This window comes from Aethalodelphis obliquidens, unplaced genomic scaffold, assembly GCF_003676395.1.
Source record: "Aethalodelphis obliquidens isolate GAN/ISIS:26980383/991018 unplaced genomic scaffold, ASM367639v1 scaffold53, whole genome shotgun sequence".
NCBI lineage: Eukaryota > Metazoa > Chordata > Mammalia > Artiodactyla > Delphinidae > Aethalodelphis > Aethalodelphis obliquidens.
Genome location: NW_020837997.1, coordinates 6,637,337 through 6,656,520, shown reverse-complemented (window position 1 = coordinate 6,656,520; position 19,184 = coordinate 6,637,337). Strand labels below are relative to the sequence as shown.

The 19,184-nt window shown below is 53.3% G+C and overlaps 1 protein-coding gene across 2 annotated transcripts; it reads left to right on the top strand.

Annotated features, from left to right (window-relative positions):
* The first annotated feature begins 11,583 nt into the window (after positions 1–11,583).
* CNN1 (calponin 1) lies at positions 11,584–18,380 on the top strand. 2 transcript variants are annotated; one of them, XM_027085090.1, is made up of 7 exons: positions 11,584–11,817; positions 13,839–13,960; positions 16,322–16,388; positions 16,498–16,635; positions 16,829–16,939; positions 17,419–17,565; positions 17,646–18,380. In XM_027085090.1, the coding sequence occupies exons 1-7, from the start codon at positions 11,617–11,619 to the stop codon at positions 17,889–17,891; spliced, it is 1,032 nt and encodes a 343-aa protein (XP_026940891.1). In that variant the 5' UTR covers positions 11,584–11,616; the 3' UTR covers positions 17,892–18,380. The 2 variants fall into 2 exon arrangements, with proteins under 2 accessions (XP_026940891.1, XP_026940892.1); XM_027085091.1 differs by having other exon boundaries at positions 11,681–11,817; positions 16,763–16,939; positions 17,646–18,329.
* The last annotated feature ends 804 nt before the right edge of the window (positions 18,381–19,184 follow it).

The window sequence follows — 19,184 nt, the reverse complement described above, 5'->3', positions numbered from 1 at the left end:
GATTTTGTGTGTGTGTGTGTGTGACTGTGGTGTTGGGGTGATAGAGTGTGGAGGTTTTCATGTGTCTTTGTAGTGTCTTAGAACTCAAGCAAAGGTGTGTAGGTTTGTGTGTGGCTGTGTGAACGTAGGTCAGGTGTGGCCCCCATGTGTGTGTCAGTGTGAGCCAGGCCAGTTGGGACGTTGGTGTGTGGGTGTCTTTGTGTGTTCACGTGCTATTAGCTGCATGTGCATCTGTGATCGTACCGGCTTCTGGGCGTTTGTGTGTGTGTAAGGCTGTGGAATTTGTCCCACAATTCTGAGGGCTGGGAGTAGGTGTGTCAACATTTCTTTGATGTTCCATGCAATAATGCAAGTGTGATTGCATGTCTGAACACCAGTGGATTGATGACTGTGTTTGTGACACCTCATGTGTTCCCATCTTGTGGATAAATGATTGTGTCCCACTGTGAAAACGCATGTGACTGTTACACCCCATATCGGTCTGTGTGTGATTGTGTCTACCAGTGTGTGTCTGTGACCGTATGAATCTCTGATTTCATGTGTGCATGGCTGTGCTCATGGCACCCTGTGTGTCTCTGACTGTGTGTGACTCTGTGTTCCAGCAATGGTATAAAGGTCTGACCATGCCAGGGATGGTCTCTGACGTTGTGGGACTCCATTGTGTAGTTGTGTCCAACCATTGGTATGTGTTTGTAACACTGTGTGTCTCTGACTTGTATAGGTGTGACTTGTATAGGTGCCCCCCACCATCGATGTGTGACAGTATATGACACTGTGTGTCTATGACCGTGCCTCAATATTGGTCGATTATGACTGTGTTGATCTGTCTGTGTGTGTTACAATGGTGTGTCCCTATGCCTCTGTGTATGACTGTCCACCCAACCATAGTGGGGGCTGTCGCTGTATTTGTAGCTCCCCGAGTGTATCTGTGTGTGGCTGTGTGTCTGATTCCCAGGGTCTACTCACGCTGGTTGTACCCAGGAGTGTGTGTGAGAGACGCAGCGTCTGGGTCCCCAGATTTTACTTCTTCTCCCCTGTGTGCGGCAGACCTGTGATCCCCGGATAATTCCCTTGCCTCAGGGTATGGCAACACTGGAGGTGGTGCAGCAGGCACCTGCCCCGCTGGTTGTAGGAGCTGGGCCTCCGGGCAGAGGAGGTGCCCGAGGCGTGGACGTGGCCACAGCCACAGCTCAATAACCACCCCTACCCGTCTCTATGGCGGCCCTCCCCCTCCACCCACCGTGGTTCAGCCTCCTGGCTTCGTCTTGCACCAAAGGAGCTCCTAGGCGCTCAGCCAGCGCTCGTTCAGCAGCCTCCCGCCAGCCTGGGAGCAAGTTTGGACTCAGGCAAACTCCTCCAGTGGGACTCCAGGTGGTGAGGGGGCGGGGCCACGCGGAAGAGAGGGGCGGGGCCTAATTTGCCTTGCCCCCTCCCCAGGTGTGTCGCCATCCTCCTCTCCCTGGCCATCAGTACCCTTTGCTGGTACAACCTGCTCTCTGTGGAGACAATCAACATCAACCTCACTCTGTAAGGGTCAGCTGGGCCCAAGTGGACATTCTCCACTTCACCCCTATTCTATGCTCCTGTAGGGGTGGGGAGTCGGCAGCATGGGGAAAGGGGTTGGACACTGCTGAGGATGTCCAGAGGAGGGAGATATCCCTCCGGGAAGGTTCTCTGAGTGAGGCTGGCCCAGCTAAGGAGCCTCATGGGCCAGCCCACTGTCTGTCTCTACCTCAGCCCAGGCAGAGCCCAGACCTGGGCCTTGACCCCTCCATACCAGACCCCCAGCTGTCCTGTCCAGAGATGTCCAGGGTGGGGGTCCAGTGGTGCCCCCACTCCTCCCATCCCATGAACTGTGGCTGATGACTCTGTTGACCTGCTCTGTGGTAGATGGGATCCAGCTGTGTGCGACTGGGGGTCACATTCCCTCAATCCCCTGTCCACTTCTGAACCCTGCTCCCTTCAGACCTGGTGGTGATTCTCCACAACAGGGATCAGTTGTTCCCGTGTTACCATGCAGTTTCTCTCTTCGGCTTCTCCTGCTTCTATAAAGACCCTTGGAGACACCACCTCTCCCACCACCCTGCCCGCATGCTTTGAACATCTCCTGTGGGCTTGGTTACCATGAGCTCCAAGAGGACAGGGAGATTTTGGTTGTTTGTTTGGTGTGGTGTCCCCAGCATTAGAGACGGAGCCTGGAACATGGGAAGTGCTTAATAGATGTTAGCTACAAAAATGAGTAAACGAATGGGTGAATGTTCCTGAAACTCACCCGAACCTTTAAAGCCTGCAAACGGTCCCTTGTGACAGCCCCATGTGACTGCCTTCGGCATGCCCGACGAATTACCCTGCCACTGCCTTCGCCCCTCTTTCTCCAGCCCCGGGACAGGCTGCATTACCTTGTAGAATTCTATGCCCATCTGTGTCTGTCACAGCCTTTTGTCAATTTTGGGCACTTGGGTCTGGGGGGCATGTGAGGGCCTTCCTGCTGCTCTCTTGCATTCACCTTCCTCTCCTTCACTCCTGATCGCTCCCCTCCTGTCCACAGTTGGTTCCTGAGTATGGTGAGCTGCCCCCAAAGCTCACCAGTGGCCTTGCTGGTGTGGCCATGGCTGGAGTCTATATAGCTGGCAGCACTGTGATACGGTTCTAAAATTCGAGGGGTGATGACCTTGTCTATTGCTGGTCCTGGACATCCTTAACATTCTATGGATATACCGCATCCTGTCCGGGGCCTGAGGCTGGGGAGCCATCTCAGAGTACGCCAGAGCAGAGTGTGGGCAGGGATTGAAGCAATCTGGAAGAGCTTCTCTCAATCCTTCTGCAGCCTCAGACCCAGGGCCAAAAAAAGGGAAGCTGTGCATAGGATCCTGAGGCTGTGCCCACCCCTTCACGAGAAGGCTCAGAGTCACTCAACAAGCACCTATTGAGGGAATTCCTTGGCGGTCCAGTGGTTAGGACTCCACGCTTTCACTGCCAAGGGCCCAGGCTCAATCCTTGGTCGGGGAACTTAGATTCCGCAAGCTGGGTGGTGCGGCAAAAAACAAAACAAAACAAGCAAACAAACAAAAAAACCACACACACACACAAAACACAAGCATTTATTGAGAGCCTCCTTTGTAGCAGGCACCGTTCTAAGTGTTGAGGAAAAGCAGTGAGCAAAAAAAAAAGATTCCTGACCTGGGGGAGCTGGCATGCTTGTGGAGGAGATGGAAAAAAAGACCCATGTTCTTTTCTTTTCTTTTTTTAAAATCAATATTTATTTGTTTGTTTTTATTTTTGGCTGTGTTGGGTCTTTGTTGCTGCACGTGGGCTTTTGGTGAGCGGCGGCTACTCTTCGTTGCAGTGCGCGGGCTTCTCATTGTGGTGGCTTCTCTTGTTGCAGAGCACGGGCTCTAGGCGCGTGGGCTTCAGTAGTTGCGGCACATAGTCGCGGGCTCTAGAGCGCAGGCTCAGTAGTTGTGGCTGATGGGCTCTAGAGTGCAGGTTCAGTAGTTGTGGGTGGCACACGGGCTTCGTTGCTCCGCGGCGTGTGGAATTTTCCCGCACCAGGGCTCGAACCCTTGTCCCCTGCATTGGCAGGCGGATTGTTAACCACTGCGCCACCAGGGAAGTCCGAAAGACCCATGTTCTATAGAAATATTTTCATAACTATATGCAGCTTGAAAAAATATTAAGTGCAACTTCAGAACTGTTTAGGATATGATTTTGTCTATCATCTTGTGAATCTTCAGTGATTTTGAACATAGAACATGTAACCTTTTGTAATTAATAGCAATTTTTAGTCCCTGTTTTGCTTGTGTGTAGAGCTTGATTCTTTGTGTTCTGTGTATTAATTTAGGTATTTAGATTTATGCCTTCTGTCATTCTGCCATCTCAAACAAAGCATCAGAATACTTTCACTAATTCAACAAATTAATTACTTAAAACAAATACGTGTTGTGTGCTAGATCCAGAAGGAAATATGAAATTAATTTGAAAAAGGAAAAGAAATTTAAATTCTCCAAGTACTTAGAATCTGTTTCCAAGAAAGGTATATTTTCATGAAGTAAAAATGTAAAATGCTACATGTAATTAACAAAAGGGCTGATATTAATAAACAGATTAAGAATTGTTCAAAAAGAAATATTTTATAGCTTGAGCTGTGCATGGTGATTACATGGGTGTGTATGAGAATTCACTGAGCTCTCGATTAAGATGTGTGCATTTTACTTTAAGTAATATCTCAATTAAAAATATTTTAAAAGTGATAATTCATTGAGCTATAATTTGTACACTTTTCTATATGTATGATATACTTGTAAAGTCTATGTAAACACTTCACAACCATTAGGTGGCCATTATCAAAAAAATAGACTCTAACAAGTGAAGAAAGTGAAACTCTTGTACACTCCTGGTGGGAATGTAAACTGGTTCAACCACCACGGAAAACAGTTTGGCAGTGCCTTAAAAAAATTAAAAATGGAATTACCCTATGATTCAGTAATTCCACTTCTGGGTATATACCCCAAAGGACTGAAAGCAGGGACTTGAACAGATGGTCACACACCCATGTTCATAGCAGCATGATTCGCAATAGCCAAAGCAACTCAAGTGTCCATCAGCAGATGAATGGATAAACAAAATGTAGTGTATACATACAATGGAATATTATTCAGCCTTAAGAAGGAAAGAAATTCTGACACATACTACAAATAGATAAACCTTAAGGACTTTATGCTAAATGAAATAAACCAATCACAAAGGGACAAATACTGTAGGATTCCACTTATGTGAGGTACCTAGAGAGTAATCAAATTATCATAGAGACAGAAAGTAGAATGATGGTTGCCAGGAGGTGGGGGAGGGGGAGAGTGGGGAATTACTGTTTAATGGGGGCAGAGTTTCAGTCTTGGAGGATGAAAAAAGTTCTGGAGATGGATGGTGGTGATGGCTGCACAAAACCATCAATGTACTTAATATCACAGAACTGTACACTTAAAAACAGGAAATTTTATGTTCTATATTTTACCACAATTTTGAAAAAGTCTACTTAAAAATGATAAGTGATACAGAGAACAGTGAAGCAGAAAAAGGAAGGAGGTGCAAGAGGGGTTTGCAGTTTGAAACTGGCTGGTTAGGAGAAGGTGTCACTGAGCAGGTGATCTTTGAATAAAGACCTGAAGGAGGTGAGTGAACCATCTGGAGATTTGGGGAACACTTTGGGCATAAGGAGCAACTGCAAAGGCCTTTGGAGTGGAGTGAACTGAGGGAAATACGAGGAGGTCAGATGGAGTGGTGGTGGTGGGGCTCCTGGGCTCCCCCAGAAAGCCCTGGTTTTAGGCTATTAATGACCCCAACAGATTAGCACATAAAATGGGGGCTTGGCAGTGGCAGAGTCTCCAGGCGATGATGTTTCTCCGCTCCCATAAAGCCACTTCTGCAATCCCTTGGCCTCCATGACACAGGGGGCTGGCAGGGGGACAGAAAGATGCTCACAGCCACCCTTAGGATGCCTCCACGACTCTGCGCAGCCGCAGCACATCTGCCATCGAGATTCCTGTGATTGGCCGATCTAAGAGGCGCTACAGCCAATCAACTGCCGGTCCAGGAGGGCTTGCACACCCTCCCCAGCACGTTGACAGCCACGTGGGCAGCTGCTGGGAGTGCTACTGCCCTCTGCTGGGCGTGCCCAGCTATAAGTAGGCGCAGTTCGATCTGCTCAGCTGGGTCTGGGTGAAGGCACGCGTGGGTGGTGGTGGGCTCACCAACCTGGCCGCAGCCTTTAGAGCTCCCGTTGTTCCTCTTCCTAGTGAGGCATTTGCAGCTCTCATTTTCTAATTTATCCTTCCAGAAGTAGTTGATTCAAACACAGACATGTACTTTTTTGGGGGAGTGGTTTTTTTTTTTTTTAAACACAGAGCACAATAGTATGTGTGAAGCCCTCATGTAAACCCTTTAACACGCAGTCCTCAAAACAACTCAAAGAAAATAGCAGCTTCACAGTGGAGGGTCCTGGCAGACATCACTTTAACCAAGGGGCCAAGATTAACATCACCAGCAATAAGTCACAGTGACGTCATAAGCCCTTGGTATGGGAAGGGAACATCACCTTTCCGGGATCCTTCTCACTAACGCAAAATCCCCACTCTAATCAAGACAAACTAAATTGAGAGGCTATAAAATTACTAACCAGTACTCTTCAAAAGTGTCAAGGTCGTGAAAGACTAAGGGACTGTCACAGACCAAGGAGTCTAAGAAAACATGACAACTAAATGCCATGAGGGATCTTGGATTGGGTCCTGGAACAGAAAAAGGACATGAGTTAAAAAACTGGAGTCTGTAGTTTATTAATAGTATTGTGCCAAAGTTAATTTCTTAGTTTTGATAAGCGTACTATGGTTATGTAAGATGTCAACAGTAGGGGCAGCAGGGTGAAGGGTATTTGGGAACTCTCTGTGCTATTTTTTTTGCAACTTTTCTGTAAGCTTAAAATTATCTCCAAACAAAAAGTTAAAAAGAAACAAGCCTACGGAAGCGGACACTATTAATGTGCTCATTTTCCAGAGGGGGAAACTCAACCACAGAGACGTTAAGACACCTGCCTGAGATCACACAGCCAGGAAGCACCAGGGTATGCCCCAAACCCATGGAATATGGATCCAGAGCCCCCCCCCACAGTCTTAACCACAGCACCACAGTGCCTTTATTTAATTGAAACAAAGTGCTGCATATTCTGCTGTCATCTTTGTCTATCTCACGTGTTCCCTGTTGATAGATCTACAGGGTGACTTGTTATTAAAAGGCCACTGCAATAAATGTGATTCTTCATACCTACACTTGTACTTCTTAGGAATATTCTAAAAAAGAGATTTGCTGGTTCAGAAGGTGTATTACATAGGTAGGGTTCTCCAGAAAAACAAAAAAAAATGTATGTACACATACATATATATATTGATATATATGAGAGAGACGATTTATTATAAGGAATTGACTTATGTGATTAGGGAGGCTGAGAAGTCCAAGTCCAAGATCTGCAGTTGGCAAGCTGGGGACCCAGGAGCGTAGATGATGTAGTTACAGTCCAAGAACAAAGGTGTGAGAACCAGGTGCATCAATGGTATAAGTTCCAGTCCAAGAGCTGGCAGGCTTGAGACCAGAGAAAAGCTAGTGTTTCAGTTCCAGTCTGAAGGCAGGAAACGACCTATGTCCCAGCTCAAGGCAGTCAGGCAGGAGGAGTTCCTTCTTAGTGGACGGGGGAATCAGCCTTTTTGTTCTATTCAAGCCTCCAACTGATCTGATGAAGCCCATCCATATGGAGGAGGGCAATCTGTTTTACTCAGACTGCAAATTCAAATATTAATCTCATCCAAAAACACCCTTGAAGACATACCCAGAATAATGTTTGACCAAGTATCTGGGCACCCCCTGGCCCAGTTGACTTAACACATAAAAGTAACCACCAGAAAAAGTAAGGACACTTATCATTTTGAAAGCTATCAACAAACTGCCCATGTCCATCAAAGATATCCCCTAAGCCTCCCCAGCATTTTTTGTTATGAGTTGTTCTGATTTTTGCCAATCCGGGCCATTCTTTTATTTTTATTTTTTTCAATTTTTTTGGCCACACCATGCGGCATGCAGGATCTTAGTTCCCCGACCAGGGATCAAACCCGCGCCCCCTGCAGTGGAAGCGCGGACTTTTAACCACTGGACCACCAGGGAAGTCCTGTGGAGGGGGCTTTTTATTTTTTTAATTTTATTATTATTTTTAAAATTTTATTTATTTTTGGCTGCGTTGGGTCTTCCTTGCTGCATGTGGGCTTTCTCTGGTTGCAGCGAGCAGGGGCTACTCTTCGTTGTGGTGCACGGGCTTCTCATTGCAGTCGCTTCTCTTGTTTCAGAGCACGTGCTCTAGAGCACGCAGGCTTCAGTAGTTGTGGCTCACAGGCTCTAGAGCACAGGCTCAGTTGTTGTGGTGCGCGGGCTTAGTTGCTCCGCGGCATGTGGGGTCTTCCCGGACCGGGGCACGAACTCATGTCCCCTGTATCGGCAGGCGGACTCTCAACCACTGCACCACCAGGGAAGCCCTGAGGGGGCTTTTTAAAATCACTTATTCAAATGGAAGTTTTTATGGAGGCAGATGTACGTATCCACCGTCAGGTGCAAACACTTAAGTGAATAGCTCCCTCCTGCCCATCCTCTCACAGTCTGGGGGTGTGGGATACATTATTTTAGGACAGGTGGTCAGGGAGGGCCTCTCTGAAGAGGGGACATCTGAGCAGAGGAAATGAGGGAGAGGGCTCACAGGCATCTTGTGGAAATGTGTCGAGGCAGAAGGGACTACAAAGATGAGAGCGTGCTTGGGCACTCAAGAAATACATGTGGAAGGCTGTGGGAGCAGCAGAAGCAGCGTGACCCTGGGAGAGCGACTTGGTTTCTCTGAACCTTTTCTTTATCTATAAAAGGGTCTAAGGGACTTCCCTGGCAGTCCAGTGGTTAAGACTCTGTGCTTCCAAAGCAAGGGGCTCCAGTTGATCCCTGGGGAGGCAACTAAGATCCCACATGCCCCACCGTCCCGCCCCCCCCAAATAAAAAGGGGTCTAAGACTTCCCCTCTCAAGAGGGTGGTGGTGAGGATTAAGTGAGATTGTGCCTGGCACAGTGTCTGGCATGGAGTGAGCCCTCCAGAAACAGAAGCCATCTGGGGAAAGGAAAGCTAGGTAGGGGGTGGGTTTGGGGGTGCTGGCAGACACGGTCTGCCAAGATAGGCAAGTGAAGGGGGTGAGCCTCTCCCGGACACAGGCACAGAGGTGTGTGTGTGTGTGTGTGTGTGTGTGTGTGTGTGTGTGTGTGTGTGTGTGTTAGTTCTGAGAGTCAGAAAGTTTCTGGGGGATCTCCTAAGATGGAGGAAAGGCAGAGCTTTTCTTTCATGACTGTCCTGGACTCTTCGTCCTTACTAAAGCCCATCCTTCTCATTTAGATGGCAAACTGAGGCACAGAGAGGCTGCGGCCTGGGAAGCGCCAAACAGGAGCTGAGTGGGGGGTCTGCACACCGGGCAGCCAGTGATGGGGGAGTCCCCTGGGGCTGGGGCCTCGGGATGGGATCAGTCCCCTCTCTCCGCCTCTACCCCCATCCATCAGACAGAAACAGAGACGATACAGAGACACAGTGAAAAACCAAGAGGCGCGGAACAGAAACTGAGACGCAGAGACGGCGAGATAAAGAGAGAAGAGACACGGGGACAGAGAGAGAGACAGAGACAGTGAGATGGGCAGATTCATAGAGACGCAGAGAGAGACAAAGGCTGAGACAGAAAAAGGCTAGGCGACGCTGAGAGACGGGCACAGAACGACCAAAAGACATTGCAAGAGATACAGAGACACCGACCCAGAACTGGAGGGACAAATGGACCCAAAAAGGGCTGCTCCCTAGGGAGACCCCGGGTTGCCCCGTCTGGGGGCAAGCCAAGTGCTCCCCCACCCCGCCCCCGTCGTGCCTGGGCAGTGACTTCAGAGCCGGCGCGGATTCTATAAATGGCCAAGCGACCGCGGGCCGGGGGGCGGGGCCGAATGAGTCAGCGCGTTGCGTCATCGCCGCCTGGATGCCGCCAGGCCCCGCCCCCGCCCTCCTGGGCCGCCAGGGGGCGCCGGCCGAGAGCTAGCGGAGGCGCGGGTCCTCTCATGCGCAGTAGCGACCTGTGGCCCGCTGCGGGCCGCTCGGTGTGGGCAGGATCCAGCAACCTACGCGTTTGAATCCTGGCTCCGCCACCCTGGAGCTGTGTGACTCCGGGCAGTCGGCTTCACCTCTCTGTACAACATTTAGACCCCACATCATAAGGCTGCTGTGAGGAATGAGTTGACAGATCCAAAGCACTCAGTACGTAGTAGGAGCTAATTGTTTGCTCATTTTATGTATTTTAGCGTATCTTCAATATACCATTACACGCTATCAACTTGTCGGTAGTTGCCTTAGCCCAGTCGTTCTCAAATGGGAGCGATCTGCTGCCGACCCCTCACCCCCATAGCTTTCCCAGGGACATTTGGCAACCTCTGGAGACATTCCTGTTTGTCAAGGCTAAGGTGGGGTGGGGGGAAGGGAGGAACGACTTCCCTGGCGGTCCAGTGGTTAAGACCCCCCATGGGGCTCGGGTTCGATCGGGGAACTAAGATCCCGCATGCCGTGCAGTGCGGCCAAAACAAAACAAAAAAGACTAAAGTGAGGGGGGGGTGTTGCTTCTGGCACTGAGTAGGTAGAGGCTGGGGATGCTGCTTCAAGTTCTGCAATGCCCAGGACAGACCCCCGCCCCCACGATGAATTATCCAGCCGGGGTGCCAACAGTAGCAAGATTGAGAAACCCTGCCTTAGCCTCATAGCATTAGGGGCAGAGGCCCGGGTTCAAATTCTGCTCTGTCACTAGTGAGCTGTGTGACACTGGGAAAGGGATTCCACACCCCGGTGCCTCAGTTTCCGCATCTGTAAAGTGCATAGAATAGCAGCACCCACTTCTGAGGGTGTTGTGAGGTATGTACGAGTGGATACATGTACAGCATTTGGACCAGGGCCTAACATAAGGGCCGTTGTCATTATTAGTACATCACGGCTGTGCCCTTAGCACGTGGCCAGCAAATTGCATGTCCTTGATGTATCATTAGTGTGTGATATGGTTGCTGACACGTTATCCAAGTGTCACTAACATGGCCTAAACATACGTGGCATGATGTGGGCATGTCATCCACCCCTATGGTACAGGGGTGAGATCTGGACAGGCAGGGCTGCTTGCAGGTGTTCCCTCCAGGCCAGCCTGGCTGGGACAGGAATATATGGGGATGTCCATGGCCTGGAACCCACTAACACAGCCACTCCGTGGTTCAGGCAACCCACAGGTGGATGGAGAGGGTGAGATCCAGGATCTCTGCTCCCCCAGGTCCTTATGAGGGGATGGAGGGGACAGAAGTGGGGTGCCAGATTCTCAGCAGAAATACTGCTATTCCCTGTCCTTCCCTGTGCCAGGCACTGCCCTGGGCATATTGGAGGCATTATTTTTTGGCTGCGCCACTCGGCTTGTGGAATCTTAGTTCCCTGACCAGGGACCAAACCCGTGCCTCCTGCCGTGGAAGCACAGAGTCTTAACCATTGGACCACCAGGGAGGTCCCAGGCATTATTTCTTCTGATCCTCACAACAGCCTCATGAGCAGGCACTAGCATTAGTCTATTTTACAGGTGAGGCAACAGAGGCTCAGAGAGGGGAAGGGGCTGGCCTACACTTATAGACTATTGGTGTCTGGACTTAAAACCAAGGTGGTGCTCCATAAACTACCACAGGTGGTAGTCCTGCCTCAAGACAGGAGAGAAATGAAGAAAGATGACCTCAGAGATATGGGGAGATGGCCTCAGAGACAGACACAAAGAGACTAGGAGACCCAGCCAGAGGCCTAATGAACAGTGGGGAGTGGGGAAAGGTTGGTGGTCTCTGTCTGGCCAAGCTGCCAGCCGCCCCAAAAATGAATAACCCAGGCCGCCCCCCTAGGTGGAAACAATGACACAATCAGCTCCCAATACCAAGGCCCTGACATCACGAAGGGGGGCTGGCCAAGGTGGGGGGCGCCCCGCCCCTTGGCAGGCCTCTATGGCCAATGGGACGGGCCTTGGAAGAGGCCCGGGCCGCCTCCCGAGCTTCAAAAACATGTGAGGAGGGAAGAGGGTGCAGACGGATCTTCAGCTGCTGCCGCCTTCTTCAGCGCTGCTGCCACCGCTGTCCACCATCAGCCAGCATGTCCTCTGCTCACTTCAACCGAGGCCCCGCCTACGGGCTGTCAGCTGAGGTCAAGAACAAGGTAGGGCTGGAGGGCCTCCTCGTGACCTGGCCCACTTGCCCTGCCAGGCCAGAGGCCCCACACTTGGGGTTCCCTGGACCCCCTTCCTGCCTATCCCATATGACTTGGAACCTGAGAGAGAAAAAGGATGAGTATATGGGGAAGGGGCTGCCTTCCTCCCTGGCCTGAGCATCCCAGAGCCCTCAGCTCCTGTTGGGGTGTGAAATGGGGGGGCATGCAGGCAGTCACAGGTAAACTGAGGCGGTTGGCCCATTGTGAAACCCCACTTGATTAGAGTCCCCCGTTAACCCTTTTTGTTTCTGGGGGTCTGGGGAAGGACTTGATTTTGCCCACCCCCCCTAGCCCGACTAAGAATTTGTGGAGTGCTCCAGAGCTGGGGTTCCTGGGGGGTGAGGCCCCAAGGTGTTGGAGATTGTGAAGGAAACGGAGACAGCTGGGGATAGGCAGAGAGTGGGCATTCGGGACAAAGCAGGGGTCTCCTAATTCTGGGGGTGGGAGGACATGGGGACATCGCCTTCATGCTATGGATGGGTAAACTGAGGTTCAGAAAGAAGAGACAAGTAGCTCAGGTCCTATATAAGAGAGATTCAGAACTGGGCCCCTGAACTTGCGGCCCGCGTCCCCCATGGGATCAGCTTCTCCAGGGCAGCGAGCTTGAAGTCCCCAACCCACTGGAACAATCCCTTGAGCACTGCCCAGGGAGGAGTCCCAGCCCCATTTGACAGAGGGCAACACTGAGGCTCAGGGTGGCTTTTCCCAGGGTTCCACAGGCAGGAAATGGGGAGCTGGAATTGGGAACCTGGGTCGGGGGAATCCTCGGGGCTGGAGGAGGGGGCGGGTAGGGGACGGGTGCTCGGGCAGGAGACAGATCCCAGCGTCGCCCCCCCTCCCCCCAGCGCCGGCCCAGGAGCCGAGCGGAGCCGCCGCGCCATATAAGGCGGCCTCGGGAGCCCGGCCCGCGGGGCCGCGCTATATAAGGGCCGGTTTGCTTTATAAAGCCGGGCCGATGGGGAGGGGGGCGGCAAGGCCGGGGCCAGGTGAGGGGGCCTTCCCCTCCTCTTTCCCCTCCCCCAGAAGAAGGGGCGACCGGGTCTCCCAGGGGCCCGGAGCCTGTCTGGGCTGGGGTAGAGAGTTCTGGGGAAACGGAGCGGGGGCAAAGCGGGAGAGGAGAGGTGGGGGAGAGACGCAGAGATACTGGAAGCCTGAGACTTGAGAGGGACGGATGGCGGAGGGCGAGCCTGGAGCAAGATAAGACTGAGACAGGGATGGAGAGGTGGAGAGACCGCTGAGCCTCATCCTCGCCCGAGGCGGGGAACCTGGAGTCGGAGAGATGGAGAGAGACCTATGAAAGCAGAGATGGACGAGCTATGAGGCCCACCCCCAGCCGGACACGAAGAGATGGGGACAGGATGACAGTGCCTAGGAAAGACAGACAGAGCTGGGAGAGAGACTGAGGACATCGTGCCATGGGGACAGAGACAGAGAAATACAGACATGCACGGGGCCAGGAGTAAGGCAAAGACAGGCCCCCCCTCCCCGAGCCAGAGAGGGGGCCCCAGGGATGAGGACGTAGAGAGACACTGAGACAGAGATATAAGACAGAGCTGTCCCCTGCAAGATGGCATCCGGGGGCACCTCCTTAGGGCTCCTCCTCCCTTGCCTGAAACTCCCAGGAGGGGGGCAGGGCCAGGGGAAGCTAAACCCCAAGTTTGGTCTGCAGGGGGAACCAAGAGGCCAGGCGCCGCCCCCCAGCTCTGAGTATCTCGTTCTCCACCCCTTAATCCACATTCGGTGGTGCCAAACCTCAGAATGCCTGGAATGGCCCCTGGGCAGGTGCCGCCTCAACACTGGCCCTCAGCACATGCCCCCCCACCCCCCTCAACTGGACGTTGGGACAGAATTGCCTTAGTTGGGAAGGGACGAGGGAAGAGAGCAGACCTAGGGAAGCTTGGATTGGGCCTGGGAGCCAACCCTGCTCCCCACTGCGTCCTCACCACCTTCTCTGTGTCCCCCACCGCCAGCTGGCCCAGAAGTACGACCACCAGCGGGAACAGGAGCTGCGAGAGTGGATCGAGGGGGTGACAGGGCGCCGCATTGGCAACAACTTCATGGACGGCCTCAAAGACGGCATCATTCTTTGCGAGTGAGTGCGGCACTCATGGCTCAGACTCTGCCTTGGGCTGCCCCCAACCCCGCATCTCTACTACCTGAGCCCCTCAAATGACCAAGAGCTCAGAGCTGGATTGGGCACGTTCTATCTGATACCTTTGTTGTGAGGTATCAGATATAAAGATAACCACTGTGCCCATTTAACAGGAAAGAAAATTGAGCCCGGGTAAAACACGTCGCCCAAAGTCCCACGCTGCTCCAACAGAAATGACTTCCGAATCTAGAGTCTGAACCACCAACGCATACAGGGCAGCCACATGGTCTCTAGAGTCCCAAGAAAGGGAGGTCACAGCAAAAAGGCACTGGGCCACATCAGCTGTCCACTGCTGGCTTGGTGACCTGAGCGATGTGCCACAGTAATTTAAGTGGGCCCTGATTTTCTCCCCCTCTCAGAACCTAATCACTGAGGGAGAGGAAAACCCTCAACAGCTCCCAAGCCCCGATTCCAGATTCCACCTCCTAGATTTCACTGCAACTCTATTTCTGGGTGGGGCCCTGAGCCCAGCTGGGGTCCTGTCTTTTTCTCTGAGTCTGACCCAGGGCAGGGTGACCCTAAGAGCCAGAGCTTGTGCTAGGGAAGCTTCCCGAAGGCACAGCGTTACCAAGCCCTAGCTGCTGGAAAGAGAGGGGCTGGGGGATGATGTTCTACCATATCCAAGGAATCGGGGGATGGTCTGGTGTCCCAGGCCTTAAAGAGTGCAGGGCCACCCACCCATTTCTAGAGGAGGTGCATTTATGGGGCACCTGCTGTGTGCCAGCCAGGTCTAGGCGCTGGGGATAGTGAACAAAACAGACTTGACTTGGGGCGCTTACAGAGCTTTAGTCCTGGTGGGGGTGATTGAACAAATAATTGATGAAATAATCACATACTTGCCTGTGGTGGGAAATGCCATGAGGAAGAGTCAAGCTGGGAAGGATGGGGGGCGGGGGGCATGGGGTGAAGGGTTGCTGCTTTGTACAGAATGGTCTGGGAGGTCTTTCTGAAGAGGTAATATTGAAGCAGAATCTTGGATGAAGTGAGGGAAGTGGCCGGCAGGACATCTTAGGGAAGAGTGGGCCAGGCAGTGGGAACAGCCAGTGCAAAGGCCCTGGGGTGGGAGCATGCCTCAGTGATCAGGGAAAGTGGAGGGAGTTAGCTGGGGGCCAGATGGTACAGGGCCTCTTCATCCTTCATACTATGGAGTTAGGCTTTTATTCTCAAGGCAATAGGAAACCACGGGAGTGCTCTGAACTGGGGAGTAACTGGAAATTTTATTTTTTAATTGAAGTATAGTTGATTTACAGTTGTGTTAACTTCTCCTGTACAGCAAAGTTATACAAGGTCCTACTGTATAGCACAGAGAACTATATTTAATATCCTATGATAAACCATACGGAATTGTTTTAAGAAGGCCATTTTAGCCATGGGATGACAAGCATCTGGAGGGGATGAGGTGGAAGCTGGGAGCCCAAGGGGAGGTCAAGGCAAGAGCCCAGGAAAGAGACACTGGTGGCTCAGAGCAGGGCGGAGGTGGGCTTCTGGAAGTCTTCAGGAGGCAGAGTAAAAGGAATTGCTGAGGGATGGAATGTGGGGGTGAGAGAGAGGGAGAGGAGAGTCAAGGGCGGCGGAGGGCTTTGTCTGAGACCTGGAGGGCTGGGTTTACTGAGCCGGGGAGGATGGAGGGAGTTCTGTGGGGGAAAGTGGGTGTCAGGAGTCCAGGTAGGGTGAATTTGATTTGAGACACTCATGTGGGGTGCTGGAATGGAGAGTAAGAGGTGGGCTGCAGGAAATGTTGGGGAGTTGTTGGCATGTGAATGGCATTTAAAGTCAAGAGAGGACTTCCCTGGCTGTCCAGGGGTTCAGACTCTGCGCTTCCACTGCAGGGGGCACGGGTTCGATCCCTGGTCGGGGAACTAAGATCCCACATGTCGCGCAGCGTGGCCAAAATATAAAATAAAATGCCAAGAGACTGGATGAGATCAAGGGGGTGAGTGTAGCCAGAGAAGAGGCCCCAGTTCTGAGCTGCGGGCTCTCCGAGGTGTAGCGGTTCGCAAAAGGAGATTGAAACGTGGTCATGAGCGAGGCAGGTGCACCCAGGAGACTCCCCTACACCCTCCATCGGGAGACTTTCTGACCTGAACGAGTCTAGCTCCCCGGGGTTGGTTTCCCATCTGGGTCCTGCCTGTGTGTGCAGACGGTCTGTGGTGGGGCTGCAGCTGGGGGCTGACTGCAGTGGGAAACAGAAAAAAGGAAAGCTCCCACTGACCGTCATCCTGACCCCTTGTCCCGCTGGGCAGGGCTTGGGTGGGGGCAGTAGGGCTCCCCTTCTTCAGTGCCCTCCCCTGCGCCTTGCAGGTTCATCAACAAGCTCCAGCCAGGCTCTGTGAAGAAGGTCAATGAGTCCACCCAGAATTGGCACCAGGTGAGCCCAGACTCTCTTAACTCTTTCGACCCCTGGCCCATAGCCCCTCAGAGCTCCACCCAGACCCCCACTCCCCTCCCATCCCTGACCACCACCGGCTCCCCTCCAGCTGGAGAACATCGGCAACTTCATCAAGGCCATCACCAAGTACGGGGTGAGGCCCCACGACATCTTTGAGGCCAACGACCTGTTCGAGAACACCAACCACACCCAAGTGCAGTCCACCCTCCTGGCCCTGGCCAGCATGGTGAGTGTGGCTGAAGGGTGGGCATGGGGCCGGGAGGCTGCGGGTGCTCGGGGCTGGGATGCGGGTGGGGCCACTTGTGCCCTCTGAGCCCCGCATGGGTGGGAGGGGGAAAGCAGGTGCTGCTTAGGGTCTCCGAGGGGACAGTGTGGCCCAGGGCTTCCTTGTCAGCCCCTGCCTCCCTCACCCTCCCCAGGCCAAGACGAAAGGGAACAAGGTGAACGTGGGAGTGAAATATGCAGAGAAGCAGGAACGGAAATTTGAGCCAGGGAAGCTAAGAGAAGGGCGGAACATCATCGGGCTGCAGGTACCGCCCCTTCTACATCCGGGTCTCACTGCTGAGCTGAGCAGAGGGTCAGGGAGTGGAGGAGGCTGGGAGGGCGCCCTGGTCCCTGCAGGCTTTGGTGGGGGGGTGGCAGGATATTTGGCCTTTACTAGACTATACGCTCGGCATTTTTCCATACCCTAACTCACTCCTCTGACAGCTCTAGACGGTGGGTACTGTTATCAGCATACCCTTTATACAGACGGGAAAACTGAGGCCTGGAGAAGATAGCTTACTTGCCAGGATTGCCCATGTGATGAGTGGCTGGGCTGGAACTTGAACCCTGGAAGTCAGGCCACCTATCAGTCATGTGACCCACCTTCTCTGGGCCTCAGTTTCCAGTCTGTAGCCTGAGGGTGGAAACAGTGCCTCATTAGAGGGCCATGTGTCTGCTGACATGAGTTACATCTGGTGGCCCACCGTGAGATTTGTAAGGGGTGATTCTCCTTCTGGCTCCCTAGATGGGCACCAACAAGTTTGCCAGCCAGCAGGGCATGACAGCCTACGGCACCCGGCGCCACCTCTACGACCCCAAGCTGGGCACAGACCAGCCCCTGGACCAGGCCACCATCAGCCTGCAGATGGGCACCAACAAGGGAGCCAGCCAGGTGTGTGGGGGGCCATGGGGCGGGCTGGTGGGGCTGTGCCCCTCGCCGTCCCCTCGGCCTGACTGCACTGCCCTCCGCAGGCCGGCATGACTGCTCCCGGGACCAAGCGGCAGATCTTCGAGCCGGGGCTGGGCATGGAGCACTGCGACACGCTCAATGTCAGCCTGCAGATGGGCAGCAACAAGGGGGCCTCGCAGCGGGGCATGACAGTGTATGGGCTGCCCCGCCAGGTCTACGACCCCAAGTACTGCCTGACGCCCGAGTACCCGGAGCTGGGCGAGCCTGCCCACGACCACCACCCGCACAACTATTACAACTCCGCCTAGGGCCCTGGGCCTCCCGCCTTCCCCCGGGGAGGCCGGTGCTGCTCTTGGCAGGGCCCAGCCCGGCCCGCCGACCCCCTCCCCCTGCATGGCTCCTCCAGCCCCCTGGCACCTGCCTACAGGGTTAGCGTTTGGGGGGAGCAGACTGGGGTGGGGCCTGTGGGGGGGAAAGGGGGCTCCTCCCTGGGTCCAACATAGAGCCGGGTGTTCCCAACAGCACCCAAAGGACGCACTGAGCAAAGCTACCCCGCTGTCCCCCACTCCCCACAGGTGGGTCCCCCAGGACAAGAAGCCCCCCCAAGCGAAGCCCCCAGAGCCCAGGCTCGCCCCCCTCCCCCATTCCCACAGTGGGAGCAAACTGCATGCCCAGACCCCCAGCGGACACACGCGGTTTGGTTTGCAGCTGGCGTTAAGGGATGTGACAGCGGTGTTTGTAACGCGAGCACTTTCTTTTTCTACTTCACTGGAGCACAATAAATGGCTGTAAAGTCATCTGAGGACTCAGGGCTGCTGTCACAGAGGCTGGGTGGCTGTAGCACACGCATAAGTGGCCTCGCTCAGATACACCCCATCTCCCACACACACACTCACATGCACCCTAAGATACACACACACAGCTCACAGAGCTCGCTGGACCCAGGATGGGCTCCCCCCCACCCCGACTCACACACAAAATCCACATGCACGCACACTTCGTGTGTATGGTGTACACATGCTCTCTACAGCCTTACTGCACATACCCTTTCACGCACAGATACACATGCAGTACACACTCCTACGTCAAGGCACATAAAAACATAAACCCTCACACAGGTACACAATACACACACACACACACACACACACACACACACACACACACGTACCTTCCCTGGGAGCCTGTGGGTTGCGTTGAGGCCAAGCGCCGGAACGGGCTAGATGGGATGTAAATCACAGTTCTGCAGCTTGCCAGCTAGGTGACCTTGGGCAAGTCACTTCCCTTCCCTAGGCCTGTTTTCGCATTAGGAAAATGAGGACATGGAACCTTGTGGGGTCACAGGGAGCTTAAATGAAATGACGCCTCCGGACAGGGGATGACATTTGGTACTGACCATGAGAATGGACAACCAGCCAGGTCCTGGAGGCCCCTGTGGGCAGGGAGAACCCTTTAGTCCTGAAGTAGACTGTGGGAAGGTGGGAGGGGACAGGGCAGTGGGGAAAGATGGGCACTTTGGAAAGATGTGCCCACTTTGGATGGGCACAGTGGAGGCACTTTGGCAATAGCCCTTAACCAACTGGCACAGAGCAGCTAAGTAG

What these genes read in the sequence shown, in the direction of transcription:
- CNN1 (XM_027085090.1), top strand. Translation starts at nt 11,617, where the DNA reads ATGGGACGGGCCTTGGAAGAGGCCCGGGCCGCCTCCCGAGCTTCAAAA. An exon ending in GACGGCATCATTCTTTGCGA is followed by an intron (nt 13,961 to 16,321) that starts GTGAGTGCGGCA and finishes TGCGCCTTGCAG; the next exon opens with GTTCATCAACAAGCTCCAGC. An exon ending in TCCTGGCCCTGGCCAGCATG is followed by an intron (nt 16,636 to 16,828) that starts GTGAGTGTGGCT and finishes CACCCTCCCCAG; the next exon opens with GCCAAGACGAAAGGGAACAA.